Source organism: Schistocerca serialis, chromosome 8, assembly GCF_023864345.2.
Source record: "Schistocerca serialis cubense isolate TAMUIC-IGC-003099 chromosome 8, iqSchSeri2.2, whole genome shotgun sequence".
Lineage (NCBI taxonomy): Eukaryota > Metazoa > Arthropoda > Insecta > Orthoptera > Acrididae > Schistocerca > Schistocerca serialis.
The window spans coordinates 46,669,875-46,686,023 of record NC_064645.1 but is presented as its reverse complement, the minus strand read 5'-3'; the positions used below and the strand labels follow the sequence as shown (position 1 = coordinate 46,686,023).

At 35.8% G+C, this 16,149-nt stretch overlaps 1 protein-coding gene across 1 annotated transcript in view; it reads left to right on the top strand.

Annotated features, from left to right (window-relative positions):
• LOC126416336 (uncharacterized) overlaps window positions 1-16,149 on the top strand; it is a 586,934-nt gene that overhangs the window by 232,706 nt on the left and 338,079 nt on the right. Inside the window, exons 9-10 of the mRNA XM_050084004.1 lie at window positions 4,675-4,801; window positions 14,065-14,097. Coding sequence (XP_049939961.1) covers window positions 4,675-4,801; window positions 14,065-14,097 — 160 coding nt within the window. The remainder of the gene's footprint in view (window positions 1-4,674; window positions 4,802-14,064; window positions 14,098-16,149) is intronic.

Here is a 16,149-nt window from a genome sequence, read left to right as displayed (position 1 = left end):
CTAGATACGAGTTTACACAATGAATGCCGTGTTCAGTATTTTCAGGTTAAAGACCCTATTTATACACCAGTATCTCTTTTAAAAGTTTCTTGTGAGTAAAATTCAACATCAGCTGATGAAATTTATATGTTTTAGTTTTTTGTGGTGGTGACGAACTATCCCCCTTGGTATTACATGTTATTCTAATTGGGATGATATTTCTAAGGGTGTCCTAAAAAGATATTTTAAAGTTATTGATTCCACTTAAACATCAGGACGTCCTTAAAAAGTGTTGTTAACATACGTCAACAACAACTAACAATTAATGTTTCTTTTAAATTTCTTTTAGGGGGAAGCATAAAGCTCACCTCCTCCCCCCTGTACTCCCTTCTCCCTTTTCGAAATACACGTTATAGAAAATATTTTGATATTGCTAGTGTTAATATCCTTACATTCTAGCATCCCAACTTGAATAGTCTAGAGAATGCTTTGTAAGACCTTGCCAAGCCACAGAATGCGTACACTGATTATGTAGAGCGAATGGCATAATTGTTGAAGACACTGATCTCGTGTTTGGAACACGTCATTGTTCCTAGTAATTAAGATTTATCTTTTCACGTTTTCCCTGAGTTCAGGTGGTATAATTCCCTACTAAAGGACACGGCTACATAAATTCATCCGTTCTTGTCCTATTCAAGCATATGGTACGTCCGTAGTGGTCTCACCGCAGGCGATGCCTTAAACTCCGAACTCCCTTTCTTACTATAGTACAGACATTCTTGTATAGCCTCTGTCAGAACATTTTTATGTTTGTGATTTTTGGATTTCGTTAAAAAAGTAATAAATAATGAAAAATAACCTTATGGTTGCGTAAAAGAGTCCATTCAATGAAGTTCAGGGAATTCGTAACTGAAAATTTGCTTAATACTGTTTCGTTTTTTATTTTCTGAAAACTTATCGGTGAAACTGTAAGGGTGAGTGATTAAATGAACCTGGCTTATTGCTGTAGCTGTTTTGGTATTGCATACTTGAGAAAGACACTGAACCGTTGGATGATTAGAGTAAAGCGCAAGGTAATTCCAAAGAAGTCAGCGTGAGGTTCTACTACTCTACTAAAAACGCTACTGTAGCAACGTTAGTCTTAGAACACAATAATCGATAGATGTTATGAAGGAGGCTGAAAGAATGGTGTGTGAGTTGTATCAGATCTGACAATGAGCCCACCTTCCACAAAATTCATTAATTTTATTGTAGAGGTAATGAGTTCGTGCTGTCTATTCCTTACTTTGCTTCTGGCCATTCTAATCGACACGTGTGTGCAGACCACAATGGAGGAATGGTATTCTTTGTAATCTCTGAGTGGAGACGAACAGTTACAGGACCTTAATACTAGCAGTACCAACGAATCATCCATAACGTGCGCTACCAAGGGGGTAGGAGGGGGCAACATGGGATGGTATTTCGTGCCTGCCCTAGGGCCCAGAACCTGGAAACGCCTTTTGGAACACTCAGAATGCCTACGCGTTTTAAGTGATGTGTGCTACCAGGCTGGGGTTACTGTATGGTGTACGATCATTGGAAAATAAATAAATAAATAAAAATGCAGATTTCGTTACTTGTTGTCGAATTTTACTCACAACATACTTTTTAAAAAGATAGTGAAGTCTAAGTAAGGTCTGATAATGAAAGTATTATGTACGACATTCATTGTGAAAAGTGACATCACAACTAAGATTCAGTATTTGGGTTACATTTCACTGAAAAATTTAAAATTTATAGAATCTGATAGCAGAATTCATGAAAAACTAAATACTTTTATTCAAAATTAAAAAAAAATAACTGACTGAATTACCACATTTTCAAAATTTGGGCATTAAGTACTGCCCCTCCTCCCCACTCGGTATTTCAAGGGTTAAGGGGCAGGAGATTTCCTTACGATGTTAGAAAAGTACAGACGGATAGGAATTTCTTACGATTAGAAAATCAAAAGTTTACTTCTAAGACGAAACCATCACAACGTAAAAACTGAAGCAGACACACTGTTGCTTAATCTGCCTGTCTGTGCTAAGTACAGTATAACAAGCTGTGCCGTTATGTCATTGTTTAGTGCAGCTAGCGTCACGTTACAAGGCCGCTTGTCGATTAGGCCTAGTGCCTGTTCTATTTGGACGAGTGCCGCCTACGAGGCAGTACGGGGAGCGATCTAGGATGGTGTGACGTGCGATCACAGCGCCGCCAGTCCCCCTGGCGTACGAATGCGGATGCTTTCGCCGGCGCCGCTTCTTTGTTCCGGCAGCTCCGCATTTGGCCTCAAGCGGCTGAGTAGACCCAGTTCCAGACCTCCCTGCCCCAGAAAAATCCCAGGAGGTACCAGGAATCCAACCCGGCTCGTTTCGCACAGGAGGCAGTAACGCTGACCATTCGTATATGGAGGCCGTTACAAAATGTCCGCAGGAATGCTTGTCTTCCAAGTCAGCTCCATTACGACGAAGAGCAGAATCTGGAAGTAGCAAATCGTGAGAAATGGAAAGTTCAAGTACCTTCACGGTCACTGGAAGAAAATTTGTCAGTGGTAGGATTGCAATGTATGACACGACTGAAATGGCACATGTAATGTAAAAGATGGATTTCCAGTTGGATGCGTGATATATCCACGAGAGAGACAGTCAAGAAAAGTGTGTGTGTGCTTAGGAGGAATCTAATAATAGGACGTACACTTACCTTGCCTGTATCCTTTTCAACTGAGTTCGAACAATAAATGCAGCACACACCATATAAAAATATATGAATAATTATGTGAAACACAGCTATCTCTTTATTCACACGAATTAATGAGTGCGATCGACAGGGGATGTCAAATTTTCTCCATATTTGTTAGATTTCCAGAAGGCTTTCGACAGCGGTCTTCACAAGCGTCTTCAAGTCACATTGCTTTCCTATGGAGTATCGCCTCAGTTGTGTGACCTTGCTTCGTGATTTCCTGTCAGAAAGGTAGACAGTTCGTAGTAATAGTAGGAAAGTCATCGAGAAAGATGGAAGCAATATCTGACGTTCCTCAAGAAAGCGTCACAGAACCTATGCTGTACCTGAAATGATTTAGACAAGATATCTGTATGGCGCGAAAAGTGGCAAGTAACACTAAGTAACGAAAAGTGTGAAGACACCAGCATTACTAGTAACAGAAATCCGCTAAATTTCCGTTCGCGATAAATCACACAAATCTTATGGCAGTAAATTGAATTAAATATTTAGGGATTACAGTTACGAAAAACTTAAACTGGGACGATCACGTGAATAATGTTGTGGGTAAACCGAACCAAAGACTGCGAAGTTGAACAGGTCTACTAAAGGGACTCCTTACGCCACGCCTGTCCACCCTCTTCTGGAGTTTTACTGTTCGGTATGGGGCCGATACAAGATAGGACTGACGGAGGACATTGAAAAAGTTCAAAGAACGGTAGCTCGTTTTGTATTATCGAGAAATACGGAGAGAGTGCCTCGGATATATATTACGTAACCTGGGGTGGAAATCATTAAAACAAAACGCATTTTTCGTTGTTGCGAGATCTCCTCGTGAAATCTGAATCAAAAACTTTCTCCTCCCATTCTGAAAATATTTTATTGATAGTCACCTACATAGGGATACGTGATCATCATAGTAAAGTAAGAGAAATCAGAGCTAGCACAGGGAGATTTAAGAGCTCGTTTCCCCCGCGCCGTTCGAGAGTAGAATGGTAGAAAAATAGCTTGGAGGTGCCTCAATGGATCCTATTTGCCGGCAATCAATTGTAAAATGCAGATGTTGATGTAGATGAGATACTATTGGATATGTGTTTTGAGCTGACTGCAATTTCATTAAGGAGGATTACACCACATGCGTTTCATTTTTTTTATTTATAAAGCATCTTCCGTTGTTATTGGTGTTTCTTCAGGTATTGTGCTTCTTTCCTCCTTGCTAGCAACGTTTGACGTCGAAAGACTTCGATTCACATATGCACTTGACAGTTTTTGCCATTCTATATTATTTCTTGCGCTGAACTCTTGTAAACTGTTTCTCATGCTCGCCAGTGCAAAGATGCCTTATAAATAAAAGCGAAACGCGTCTGCTATAATTCTTCTCAATTAAATTGCAGTCAGCTCAAGACGGATAACCAATAGTAACCGATTTTAACAGCTGCTGCGAAAGATGGTAATGCAAATAAACGTATTACTTGAAAGCCATTTAAATATTTTTAAGTAGCTAGTTACTTCTATGTAAATGTTCGCCTACAGTAAAGAAACAATTAATACGGATGAACGACCTACATATGTATTTGAAAGCACTGTTGCTTTTAGTCAGATATTGCATTTCTGTGAATAAACTTTAGAGGTGAGCGTTTTCCCTCTTCTTTGCGACAAAGTTAAATTTACTAGAGGTATCTAAGATGTTCCTTATTTACTCTGTCTTTCAGTAATTTCTAAAACTTTTAAACTCCGTATGTTTAACTTTTTCACAGCGGTTCTTGACGAACACTCTGAATGCATGATCTTAGCAATACTTACCTTGCTTCTTTTTCTTTATTTCAACATCCTATGTTTCTATATCAAGAATATTATTTGATCTATGTTAAATTTAATAGGTGCTTTCATTTATAGTTATCATTTTCAAATTTTGTGTTATCGATGTTTAAACAATATCCTGTTTTATATTAATAGCGCCATGATGGGAAATGGAAAAGAGAAATTTTTCGAGTACCGTTTCATCAGAATGCTGGGAGACTAGAGTTCAAGTTCCAAGGAGAAGGTACTAAGGTTTACAATCTTGGAAGATGCACTAACATTGGTAGGTACTTGGTATGTCATTCCATGATAGAAATATTTGCTTAAAAACATATATTAATTGTAAGTACCTGTGTCTCAATTTGGAAAATTGATATGGGGAGTACAGAAACTAATAAATATAGTCAGACTCTCAGGTTGGTGGAAGCCTTTTTGTCTGACACCCTTTAGGTTCTTTGGGTGGTCAGTGTGGCTGCCTGTTTGATGGGGTGGCATCTGATGTGATCCCACGACGTGGTGTGGGTCCAATTCCAAAGCTTTCCACCTCGAAAACATCTGAAGTGGTCTTTGTGAGTCAAGCACGGGACATGCTCGTCAGTGGCCAGAGATGCTGACCACCGGACTACAGAGGCGGCCTAGCGACGCACAAGAGTCAGTATCTGCCTCATCACTCGAATGAGCCTTAATGTTTGATTAATCTGCCACAGCTACAGTTTCGAATAATTAATAAATTTACTTATCGTTGTTTTAGTTCGTTAAACACAAAATTCGTTGTAAATATCGTCTAAATCGAAAAAATTATTGGCGTGTAAAATCCTTTGAAGAATGACATTAGAATTTACAGCTTCCAAGATTAAACTGTTCAAGAGTTTTGATGTTCCAAAAAAATGAAACCAGCGGAAAAGTGCTGGCCTCATAGCGCAAAAAAAGGTGACCTGCTCCTCTTTAAAAGATTCTGACAGAAGAGAGGGGAACCAGCCGCCCACACCCTCATTCCGTATTCCTCACCAAAACGTAGGGAGCACAGTCGTATTCTCTTTCACACAATCTCTCTGTCTCCCTGTGTAGCTAAGCCTTGATACTCAGCATCTCTGTAACTGGCACCGCCTGCACGTATCGTTCTCCTGCTGTCTCCATTTTCCCTCACTGATTTACTGTACATCCACCCCGCTGCCGCTCACTACCCCTCTCTCACTTACGCTGCCGACTTTTGTCTTCTTTTCCCAATGCCACTGTCTCCACCGTACCTCGGAGGCTCTCAGAAATCCTTGGGTGGTCCAACTCATTTTTTTCCTGGTCCAAAATTTCCCCAATAGCTATGCATTCAAAGTTGTCGGTCTGGGAGGGCCCAGACCAACCCCCCCCCCTCCCGCCCCACCCCTCCGCCAACACAATGATGAGTCTCCACTCATCTGTATTTTTCGTTTATACTGTCTTCTCTCATTTTCCTCCCACTCCTTCTATCTACAAGCATCTCTCTTTCTCTTTTATTGTCACTGTCTCTCACAGAGGATCAATTACTCTTTCCTCTTGGGCTTTCACTATCTCTGTTTTCATCCATTGCTCTTTCGCTGCCACTTTCTCTATCACTGCCTCCTCTCTCCTTCACCCTCAGCAGCACTGAATCCTCCCTATTTCATCGTCACTGCCGCTCCGCTACTGTCTGGGAAACAAAGCGCGAATACGATCGCATGTGAAAATGTTTGACGAGGTAGGCGGAATGAGGATGGAGGCAGCTTGTTCTTTACTCTTCTGTTAGTCTTTTAAAGACGAACACATTCACCCTTTAGTGCTCCGACAGGAGCATTTTTCCGTTGTTTCCCTTCTTTTCCCTGCTACGGCAGCATGTTTTGCTTATATAAAAGGAATTCTCTAGGCTGCTTACTTATGTATTACAACACACTTATATACCGTCACACATATAAACAACAAATAAGTAAGCATAATATGAGGTTAAAACAAAACTGCTTACTTCTAATTTTGTCCGAAAAAACAGAGACCAAGCGCAGTCTGCAGCTGTGTCACACGTTATGCAAACTGAAGGAACAGGGTAGAGAAAGGAAAGGAGAGGAAGGGGAAAGAACTAATTATATCAGCTGCATTGGCGCTTTATGCGTAATCAGCGGGGACGAGTGAAAATTTCTGCTGCATCAGGATTTGAACCTTGGATCTCCTGCATACTAGGCCACTCACGTTAACTGTTTCCCCATCTGAACACGGTGTTTACTACACATGCGCAGAATATCTCTGCATGCTCCCCAGCTAAACCCCACTTAGCACCACCTAACCGCAGTTCCCGCCCATGTTCTCCGTGCTCGCTGATTTTAGGGTCGCGCTGGAGGTCGAACGTAAATGTGTGTGCACGTTGCACGTGTAGGATTCATTGCCCAGCATGGAAGATAAGTTACACGAATGCGTGATGTCTGTATTTCCGATTGTGGAAGACGTGGACCCGGACTGCAGGTAGGTGGCTACGGGTGGGAGTGCGAGTCAGCCGAAGAGTGAGCCGAGGTAGTCTGTGGATCTGCAATGAACAGCACGTCCGAGCTGCGCAGTGGTTAACAGACTGCCTAGTAAACAGGAGCTCTCGGGTTCGAGTCCTGCTCTGGCACACGTTTCCACTCGTCGCCGCTGATTATGCACTAATTGTTGCTGCACCTGATGGCATTAGCTTCTGCTCTTTCCTTTCCTTTCTCCCCCTCCACTTTCAATTGACATAATATTGTGTTGTTGATCTTCCGTCGCGTCATGACGTCACAACGGCCGATCCGTATAAATTGTTTGTGAAACCTCGCGAAGTGTATAATAATGACCCAGATGACGATGTTCGCTGTCTAAATTACAGGAACTTTTTTCTTCTAATTCTTTGCCATAGTCAACAACATGTAGTAATCCATCAAAATCCTGAAACTCTCACGACAGAAGCTACCCTTAAGCGTTCCATGGTAAATGCTTCGTTAGGTAATATTAAAATGAAATACTAGCCATTCATAAGGTCATCCTAAAACATATGCGTATCCCAATAATGCTAAAGATAATTTTCTCCACTACCACCATCATGATTGTTATTTATGAGAGCAAATAACTTTCCTAATGATTCCATTATTTTAGGCACAGCAATATTTTCACAAAAATACCGATTCAAATACAGCTTTTTTAGTAATATGATTTCTCTATAAGTGGGTTTGACAACAAACTCAAATGAATTCAGATCCACACTGCTACTTTCGCAACATATCAGCACAACCCAACACAGTGCATAACACAAATACTCGGTTAACTTAAATTACTACAATGTGAACAAACCGTAATTCTCGTAAAATTCTGTTGGTAAAATTAAGAGAACTTGTTGAGAACTGGTTGTGATAGTTAAAGTATCATGATGTTCACTGTGAATTAATGATTTTAGTAGTATACAGGAGTATTCACAGAGATTTCTTAGGCATATCTGCCAGTACTCTCTGTGCTAGGAAGACCTTGAATTCAGCAATATCATAATGATTTCTTAATTTTCCCATGATTGGCAAACATACAACAATAAAGATGCAACTGAAAGACATAAAAAAAGAAAAAATATTGAAAACTGTTTATGTCACAAGTTTGTTCGATAATAATGCCACATATAATATTAATGATAATGTAAGAATAAGTATATTTAAAGTAACATTCGAAAAAGAATATCCAACAACATTGTCGACAGAAATTTTGAAATTGGACATGTTATTCATTGCAATCCATCATATATACACAGAAATAATTGAGTGGTGAAGAAAGAAGAGGAAATTTTTATGAACAAGAACTATTAAAAACGAATTATCCAGATGTTTGTCTTGTAAAAGTTTTTAACAAGAAAGGTACTATAGAATATGTTAAATGGTTATGTTTTGATAATTCAAGCAATAGTTGAATAAATAAAAGTAAAGTACTTTTTTAAAATGTTAATAAAAAGTTTTATATTTAAATGGAGCTAGTTGGTGGAAATTGAAAAACGTCTGGTATTGAATATGATATTCATTATGCTTAATGCTTTATTGTAGAAGATCAAGTATATTTTGATATTCAAATAAAGGTAGCAAAAGTGATTCAGTGTCAAAATTATTTGAAAATTTCTAATTTGAATTTTTGGAGTCAACTGATGTTAATTAATTTTGTTTATCAGCTGTATATAAAAACTGTTATAGACTTATTTAAAATTCAATTATGAAAAAAATACTTAGAAATTTAGTTCTATATTTTAAGAAACGTTTGCTAGATTAGTTATATCATCATATTCACATGAATAATTAATCAAAGTATTGCAATCATTTCGAAAACTAGTAATTCTTAAAGTTTCTTTCATTCGTTGATATGAATTTTCTGAATCTGGTACATAATTAACTTTAAAATATTCTTCTCAATTTGAAAATCTATTTGTGATAATATTTATTTGTATTTAACAGTTTTGAATTGTGTTCGAATATCAGATTAAAAGTCATAATAATCATATAATATAAAATATTAGTAATAGCTCTTAAATATTCATCAGTTATTTCAGGAAAACATGTGGTAATAAACTATTTATTTCTGCATTTTAATCACATACAATTTGTACAGTTCTGTCAAATATTTCATCTGATTTTTTAATATAGTCACCCTTCATTTTATTTAGCTCTGTTAAATAATTTATTTGACCTTCATAGACTTGATTTACATTAATCTTTATTTAATATTCGCCATGTTTTCGAACTGAAGGAAAACTTATTCATAAATCCAGTCTAGAAAAATTTCTGCAAAAGACATTTTTGATTTTATAATAAAAGAATATGAACCAGGTGTATTTATAAAAATTCTATGTGAATGTAAGTGTAAATGCGAACTACCACTTATTTCTTTATACATTTTATATATTTACTTTCAACAATGTCTTTTAAAGCCTCTCTAATTAACATATTCCAAAATATCACAAATATCTTTTGCTTTAAACTGTGGATTTTTCATCAATATTTTTAACACTTGTTTATAATTTTAAATAAGGTTGTAATTTGTTAGATCTGAAAACGACTCCTTTCATATATAGTAAAATTTAGATTTTTATTTTTCAAATAATATTAACTTTTTTCTTTATAAATGGGAAGTAAATAAAAAGTGATACTCCATATTGCATACAATGAAAAGAAATTCATAAAGAAATCAAAATTACAAGTAAGAACAGACTTTGACGAATGGGTTGTATTTACTGTATAGAAAAGAAACAGATAAAATACAGAGAAAATAATTGAGAACATATAAAAGAGCTTATTCATAATTGGAATAAAAAGTATTTACTTGTGAAAATTTAAAAAAGAAATTAAAAAGTCTTCTAAATATATTCATAACTGTAACTACTAATATAATAAAAGAAAGAGAAATTGCTTTAAATTATCAATAACCTAAGGAAAGGTATGATCAAAAATTTCACTGCTTTTATGGAAAAATTGTTCATAAAATACATCTAAAAACAGATCACAGATTACCACATCATGGACGAATATTAAAAACTTAGTCATTTTTTATTTCATTATTTGTTTTGGTTAATGTCGTATGCAACTGTGTAGTTAACTAAGAAATCATTATCTTTCATATCGTTTTTTGGGTTACCATTAACACAACTGTTTAATTCATGTAGAAACTCATTGTTATCATCTATTGTTTTATTTGTCTTTAATTTAAAATCACCATATATTTTCATCTAGTAATATAATAGTGTATCATCCTCAGAACTTAACACAATTTTACTACTTTTAACTGTGTTCAGTTCATGTTTGAATGTCTAATAGTAAGTTACTTTCTTACAACAGATTTTTTAACTCCTTTATATTTTTCATATTCTTTGCCTTCAACTGTGTAAGCTTACATTTTTGCTCTGAAACCAACATGCTGTAACATCTTTTTTCCACAATTTTTATATTTAATTGTTGCTAAAATTTTCGTATATATATCTCGAGTCAATAAATATTATCTTTTGAATAATCACTTTTCTCAAATTCTGTTATCATACACTTTTATTTTTGGAATACCTAAAATATTCATTTCAATTTATCTAGGTTTATTGAATTTTATTATTGTTTTTTGATATGGGCTGCAACTAGATTTTCTTAAAAAACAATAGTATAATCTCAACTTGGTTTGAAATGCACTTTGTATATTCTTTTCGATCTGTTAGTATATGATTTTTTGTTTATTTTAATATTTTTTCCATACATTGAATTATTCTTCAAGTTAAAATTTTTTTTTCAAATTCTTTATGTCCATTTTTTCTCATTTCTTTATTAAAATCAATGTATTCTTCAACCAGTCTGATTGTTCAATTGATAAGCCACTATGAATTTCCATTAATTTTAATCCATGTTTTAAACCTTGTTTAAGATTTATATAATGTAATACGTTTTTTTCTTTATTATTTAATGTTGTTAATGATTTATCTCCTCCATCTGGTGCTATCGGTAAACCTTTGTGTAAATCATGTAATTTTTTGGACACTCTAAATCGACTTCTAAAATATAACTATATTTAATATCATTTGATATTGTAAGTATTTTTTCGAAATTAAAATATTTTGTTTCTAACCATCTGAAATCTGTAAATGGTAAAAATTGAGACATTGCATAACTGTATGAATTATTTGCATCTAAATTCCAATATAATATGATCGTTTTTCTTGCTGAATGATTTTCGTATAGCTATTATTTGATTTAGCATATCTTTTAATACTTCAAGAATACCACCTCCTCTTCCAAGAAATAAAACCAAATCATAATTGTTTTAAATATCTAATTCAACTTTTGTCATTTTTAACACAAAATCGCTAGATAAACCAGGTGCTGTAAAATATGAAGATGGGTAGAGTTTGTAAGATTTAATACATTAATACAGTAATTTAATAACCCTATAATTTTCAGAAATATCTGTAAGATTTAAAACCCCAGGTTCATTGTATATGTTTGTAAATTCATCTAAATTTTTAATGTAAAATTTTTTCGATCGGCATTTGCATGTTGACAGTAGATCACGTTAATTGAATCTGGAATAAAAATATAATTTTTAGGTAATTTAATTTCTATTAACTTTTCTTCACAATTCATATATTCATTAGGATAAACTCCTTTCTTAATCATTAAATCTAATTGTTTATGTTTAAAATATTTTGCTGTTACTCTAAATTGTTCTAGTGTAAGATTAGAAAGTAATCTATCAAAATGTGACACTATAAACTTACATGTGTCAAAAAATTTTAATGTTTATCCATCCTCAACCTTTTTACTAAAAGAGATATATTTTTGTTCATTATTTGGAATAGTGTTGATATCTTGATTATCTATTGCTAATTCTTTGTTAAACTATGTACACCATAATTTGCTATATTATGAACATAAACTGGAAGAAACATAGGATTTTGATGAGCACTTTCTCGATATTTTCCTGTTAAATGACTATGATCACTTATCTTTTTTTTCTCCTTTAGCAAATTCCATTCACAAATAAAACAAGTTTTTCTAAAATTCAATTTATCTTTATTTGATATTATCATTAGAATTTTTTGTTCATATATTTCATCAGTTTCTCTAGATATTTATTTTGACAATTCAACGAATTTTTTTGTTGCATCTTTGCCAGTATTCATAACACGATTGTTATAATTACCATTAGAATATGTAACATAATGACTAAATGAAAATGGAAAATATTTTAGATGTTTATTAACTTCATATAAAGTTGATTATACTCAATGAAGGAAATATTTTTGATTTGTATTTTTTACATTAATTGCAGATTTTTGTCTTCAGTTTTTTGGTAACTCGATATAAGTAGAACAATAAATTGTATTGTGTTTCTTAATACTTAATTCTGAAATATTTATACAAAATAAAGATAAACCAAATTTGTTTCTTTGCATTTCTTCCATTTAAGTTAATAGTTTATATCTTGATTTGTGATAATACTCTTCAAAATCATTTGTCCTAATAAAACTTTATACTTGTTTTAAAATCAAATTCTTGTATCTGGCCTTGTCTTTTAAAATTACAAAAATATTTTATGATACCCTTAACCGCCTTTTTTCTATTAAAATATTCTTAAATTTAGTGATTACATTTCTTTAATTTGATTAAAAAATTCTTGTGGTTCAACAATATTATCATTATTATTAATTTCTAATGTTATTATTCTCAATGTAGGAGCAGAAGTTTTTCTATTAATTTGTTTAGGTGATTTAAAAAAATCGTCATCATCTAGAAAACTGTAACCTGAAAAATTTCTCAGGTAGTGTTTTTTTCAAATTTCTTGATATATGTCCACTAGAATCTTTTGAAAATAATTCTCAGTATCAATATTAAAAATATTACATTCAGATCTGTTTATAAGATCGAATAATTGTTGTTTATTAGGTTTACCATAATTTTTTTTAATTTTTAGTTTTACAGAGTTGACAAAGTTCTTTTAATGGTTTGTTTTTAAATGGTTAACATTATTTTTAATATTGTTGTCAGATCTCTCAATAGGAGCTATTAATTGTTGTTTATTAAGTTTGGAATAATTTTTTAACTTTCTTGTTTTAAAGACTTGATGAAGTTCTTTTAAAGGTTTTTTATTCAAATCGTTATTGTTATTATTAATATTGTTAACAGGATTTAGAATAAGATCGATTAATTTTTCTTTATTAAGTGTTTTTAATTTCTTTATTAAGTTGCAGCAGAATTGGAACAGATGATCATTGATATAATATTTATATATGTCACTTTGGGGCACTTGGAACTTCAATGATTCACTGTTTGAACTCACCATCTAGTCACATTTACAAAGAATAAATAAAACAATTATCTGTGTCTGTCTGTTCTATTATCCCCACAAGGCGTTTTGAGGGCTCATTGCCTCACCTTAACTACGCCACAACTTTGTTTGCTGGATGTGCTTCATTACATTGCTCCAACAGACAGAATTTTGAGGCTGGTTATAAGTATGTATTTTCATCATACTTAGCACACTTGTGCTGTTTCGTATGTGTGCTATTTACTGAAGAAAATGTATATTTATAATGACCCACATGGTTCATTCTGCTGGAAAATCTTCAAAATGAAATTAAAATTAGACACCTGGCAACTTTCAGCAAACAAAAAAAAAATTTGCCAATAATGTACCTGAAAATAACAGTGCAAGCTGTCAAAACATGCTGTGGGAGAAAATTATAGCGACACAGGTAATTGTTTTAATGTATCTGTTATGTCATAAACAATAACAGTTTCCTAGCTGCACTATAAAACGAAGAACATAAAGTGTTATCATGCTTCCAATTCTATTTTCTGAAGTCAAATTTCACCCCATTAACTTTTGCTTTCTTCGCCTGAAAACTATCTCTAAACATTGGCATGCAATAGTGATCAGTGAATGAAAGTAAAATACTTCCACAACACTTCTCGTAAGCAGATGCACTATTAGAGATATACGCCATAATTCCTCAGGAAATAAGTTCTGTAACTTGAAGTAGGTTCTGTTACACATATGTTAATACATTTCAGTTTTCCTTCTTTCCAGAATACCACGCTCTTGGCGGCCAGATGTATGTTGGTGAGTAGTTTTTCTCTGAAAAATTAATATTACGAGTGTTACTCCATAGGTCATGAAATGACTTGGCTTTTTAAGGAACTCATGACTGGTCACACTGGTAACACACAGCCAGCACCACACCAGACCGAAATTAGTCTCTGATATTCCTAATAAGATGCCGAAGTCCTCCTGTATGTTGTAAATCCAAAATCTGATGAATATAATGCTTCAGTGATAACGTCATACTGTCAAAATTTTACATTCAGTAATCTCGTTTTTGAATAAGTTGTATGACACGATTCTGTAGGCTGGCTATACACTACAAGAACAAATTGTACACCGGGAAAGATGACATTGATTGTGATCTGATGACGGCATATGTCAGCTGGGGGATAGTAGATAAGAACTGATAATAGGTTCAACGACGTCCATCAAAAGACAGTGTCGTGGCATTGCTACCGGAGCACCATATGTGATTGATTACCCTATATTAGGGAATGCTCATACTCTTAGGACTCAGTGTGGTGCAAATGTGTAAGCAAGTGGGCAATCATGTCACGGGCGAACTCGTGTTTCCTACAGCCAACCGAACGAGTTGAAAAGGGGTCAAGTTGTGAGCGTCCGAGTGGCGGGATCGTCCTTTCGGACAATTGACTCAGAAGTTGGACGTGCTGCGTCATTGTGCAACAATGCTGATATCACGTGAACATTCTCACACCCGTAGACGAGGTTCTGGACGTCCACGCAGCAAAGACACCTGCCAGGGTCGTCGCATTGTAAGCGCAGCAGTGGCAGATCGTACAGCCACCAAAGCACAGGTAAGAGGTCTTGTGAGCACAGATGCGTCAGCACTAACTGTCTCTTCTACATGTACATACATACTTGCATGTACACGTAGTATGCATTTGTTCATTCACTGTGTTCTATAGATACCTACACAAGGAAAGACATTTCACGAATGTGAAACCAGTTGAATTACACATTAAGGAGAGCAACACTGTCTAAGGAGGAATGATATCAATTTTCTTTACCTAGGCATTCCCTGTTTCTTACTTTTTGCTGTACTGTGGTACAGCCACCCTTGCTGCATTCACTTTGTTCCAAAGTTCATCCGTGGTGGTCGGCACTGGGTCACAGCGCTGCGCCCGACGTTTCACCGTACCTCACACATTGGCGACAAGTCTGGTGATTTGGCGGGCCAGGGCAACGTCTGACAGCCTGTGACACCAAGGAGGCACATGTTGGTGCATCGACGTGTGGTCGTGCATTGGCTTGCTGAAAAATGGCGCCTGGGGTGTTGTGCAGAAAGGTATGGCGACGGGTCGCAGTGTGTCATTCACTTAGGTCACAGTGCCCTGGACACGCACCAACTGTGATTTGTGGCTGTATGCAGTAGCATCCTACACAATAAGGCCTCGAGTCGGAGCGGTATGTGTTATGCTGTCACTGTGATATCGCTCGCCCTGTCTGCGGCGAACTGTTTCCAAACAAACCGAACATAGATTCATTCGAAAGCAGTATCTGATGCCATTACTGTCCCCAGTGACGTCGTTCCATGTACCGCTGCCGTCTAGCACGTTTCCGCTCATTCGTCAAAGGTAGGTTGAGAAGTGAACGACGCGCACGTAACCCGTAATAAACGGCGGCCGACTGTCACCCCTAATAGTGTAGGATTATGTTCTACCGCTCCACTTCTGCGCCAGAGACGAGGATAACGCAGATCTGTCCTGCAATGCCATTCTGATGAGGTGTCGATCTTCTTGGGAGGTGGTCTGGTTGGTGCGACCTGACCCATCTCGTCGTGTTCTACGGCCTTCCGTGAACCATTCTGCACACCCCGTTGCCCTGCCAAAACACTTGGTCCTACATGAGCAGCAAATCCACGGATGGGTGCATCACATTCTCTTATACCAATAATTCGCCCTCTTTCAAACTCACTGATTTGACGGTTCGGTTCTCCCATAAGTCTGCGGCGCACCCTGCACGTCTGCTCCAGTTACACTGATCAACTACCTTCGCTTTATAGCGACAACGAGAGCCGCAGGCACAGTTTACCGGTCGGTGGTGTTGCGC